At 64.7% G+C, this 1,259-nt stretch overlaps 1 protein-coding gene across 1 annotated transcript in view; it reads left to right on the forward strand.

Moving 5' to 3' along the window:
* The window catches only part of LOC104492991 (acetyl-CoA carboxylase 2-like), a gene marked incomplete at both ends in the record, with an annotated part of 3,825 nt that overhangs the window by 616 nt on the left and 1,950 nt on the right, over positions 1-1,259 (forward strand). Inside the window, 3 exons of the mRNA XM_010135604.1 lie at positions 107-188; positions 629-727; positions 1,011-1,120. Coding sequence (XP_010133906.1) covers positions 107-188; positions 629-727; positions 1,011-1,120 — 291 coding nt within the window. The remainder of the gene's footprint in view (positions 1-106; positions 189-628; positions 728-1,010; positions 1,121-1,259) is intronic.

A 1,259-nucleotide genomic window follows, 5' to 3' on the forward strand; every position in this document is an offset into this window, starting at 1 on the left:
CCAGTAACTGGGTGGCATCCCCCTGTGCAGAGCGGGATGCTGCGGGCGATGGGAGGGTGCCGGTGCGGGGAGGTAACGCCTCGCGCGGCTTCTTCTCTTGTGCCAGGCGGTGTGGGCTGGCTGGGGACACGCCTCGGAAAACCCTAAGCTGCCAGAGCTGCTGCAGAAAAACGGGATCGCCTTCCTGGGTAAGGTCCGGCTGCTGCGCCCCTGCCAGCGGCGGGCAGTGGGATGGTGTGTTCGTGCACGCTGGCTGCCCGGGGACACCGTGCTGGGCAGCACCCGTTTGGTGCATCTGGCACGTCCGCCTTGCGGTGTGACCGTCCCCAGGCCAGTTCCCTGGAGCTCTCCCAGGAATCCTGCAGTTTTCTGGGATTTCCCAGTGATGCCGATGCACAGGGAGTGTAGGGTGGGAGCGGACCTTGTGGGCTGCCCAGCCAGGGGGCAGCCCAGGCTTCCCCTTGGAAGAGGGCTGAGCTCCATCGTGAACTGGGCAGGGGGTGTTTCCCACCCCCCACCCTTTGCAGAAGGGCCGGTGGTGCCGGCTCAGCTTTTGGCAGCATCCGTGCGATGGGGACGGGCTGTTGGCCAGGCTGGCCCCGCTCACCCCTTCCCTCCCTGTTCCAAGGTCCCCCCAGCGATGCCATGTGGGCGCTGGGGGACAAAGTCGCCTCCACCATCGTGGCTCAGACGGTCCAGATCCCCACGCTGCCGTGGAGCGGAAGTGGTAAGCGCCTCCTTCCAGCCCTGAGCACCCTCCCCGTGCCCCCATTTCTCTCCTCCTTCCCCAAAGCAAAGCACCGGCGTCAGGGTCACCAGCCCAGCTGTGGTGGCTGAAGTTTCGGGGACCCCACGAGCTGTTTTCGGCAGAAGGGTGTTTGGAGATGGGGTGCATAGAAAGAGGGGAAATGGCATGTGCCACCATGGGGTCCCCAGGTCCCTGGGCACAGCTGACGTGCCACCTTAGTCATGCCACCCTGGCTGTACCATAGCCCTGGCCGTACCCACAGGTCTGGTGGCACAGTGGTCCGAGGAGGACCAGAAGCATCAGCAGACGATCAGTGTCCCCCTGGAGACGTACTCGCAGGGCTGCGTGAAGGACGTGGAGGAAGGCCTGGAGGTACAGCTGAGCCCAGTGGCTGCCGGTTGCCTCTTGTCCACCGTTATGTCTCCTCGGAGCCCGCGTGCCCTGGCCCTTTTGGCTTCCCAGCACACGTGACAGTGATGCTGTCAGGGCTGTTTCAGCAGCCGTTTGTCCC

This window comes from Buceros rhinoceros, unplaced genomic scaffold (genome assembly GCF_000710305.1).
Source record: "Buceros rhinoceros silvestris isolate BGI_N320 unplaced genomic scaffold, ASM71030v1 scaffold26644, whole genome shotgun sequence".
Lineage (NCBI taxonomy): Eukaryota > Metazoa > Chordata > Aves > Bucerotiformes > Bucerotidae > Buceros > Buceros rhinoceros.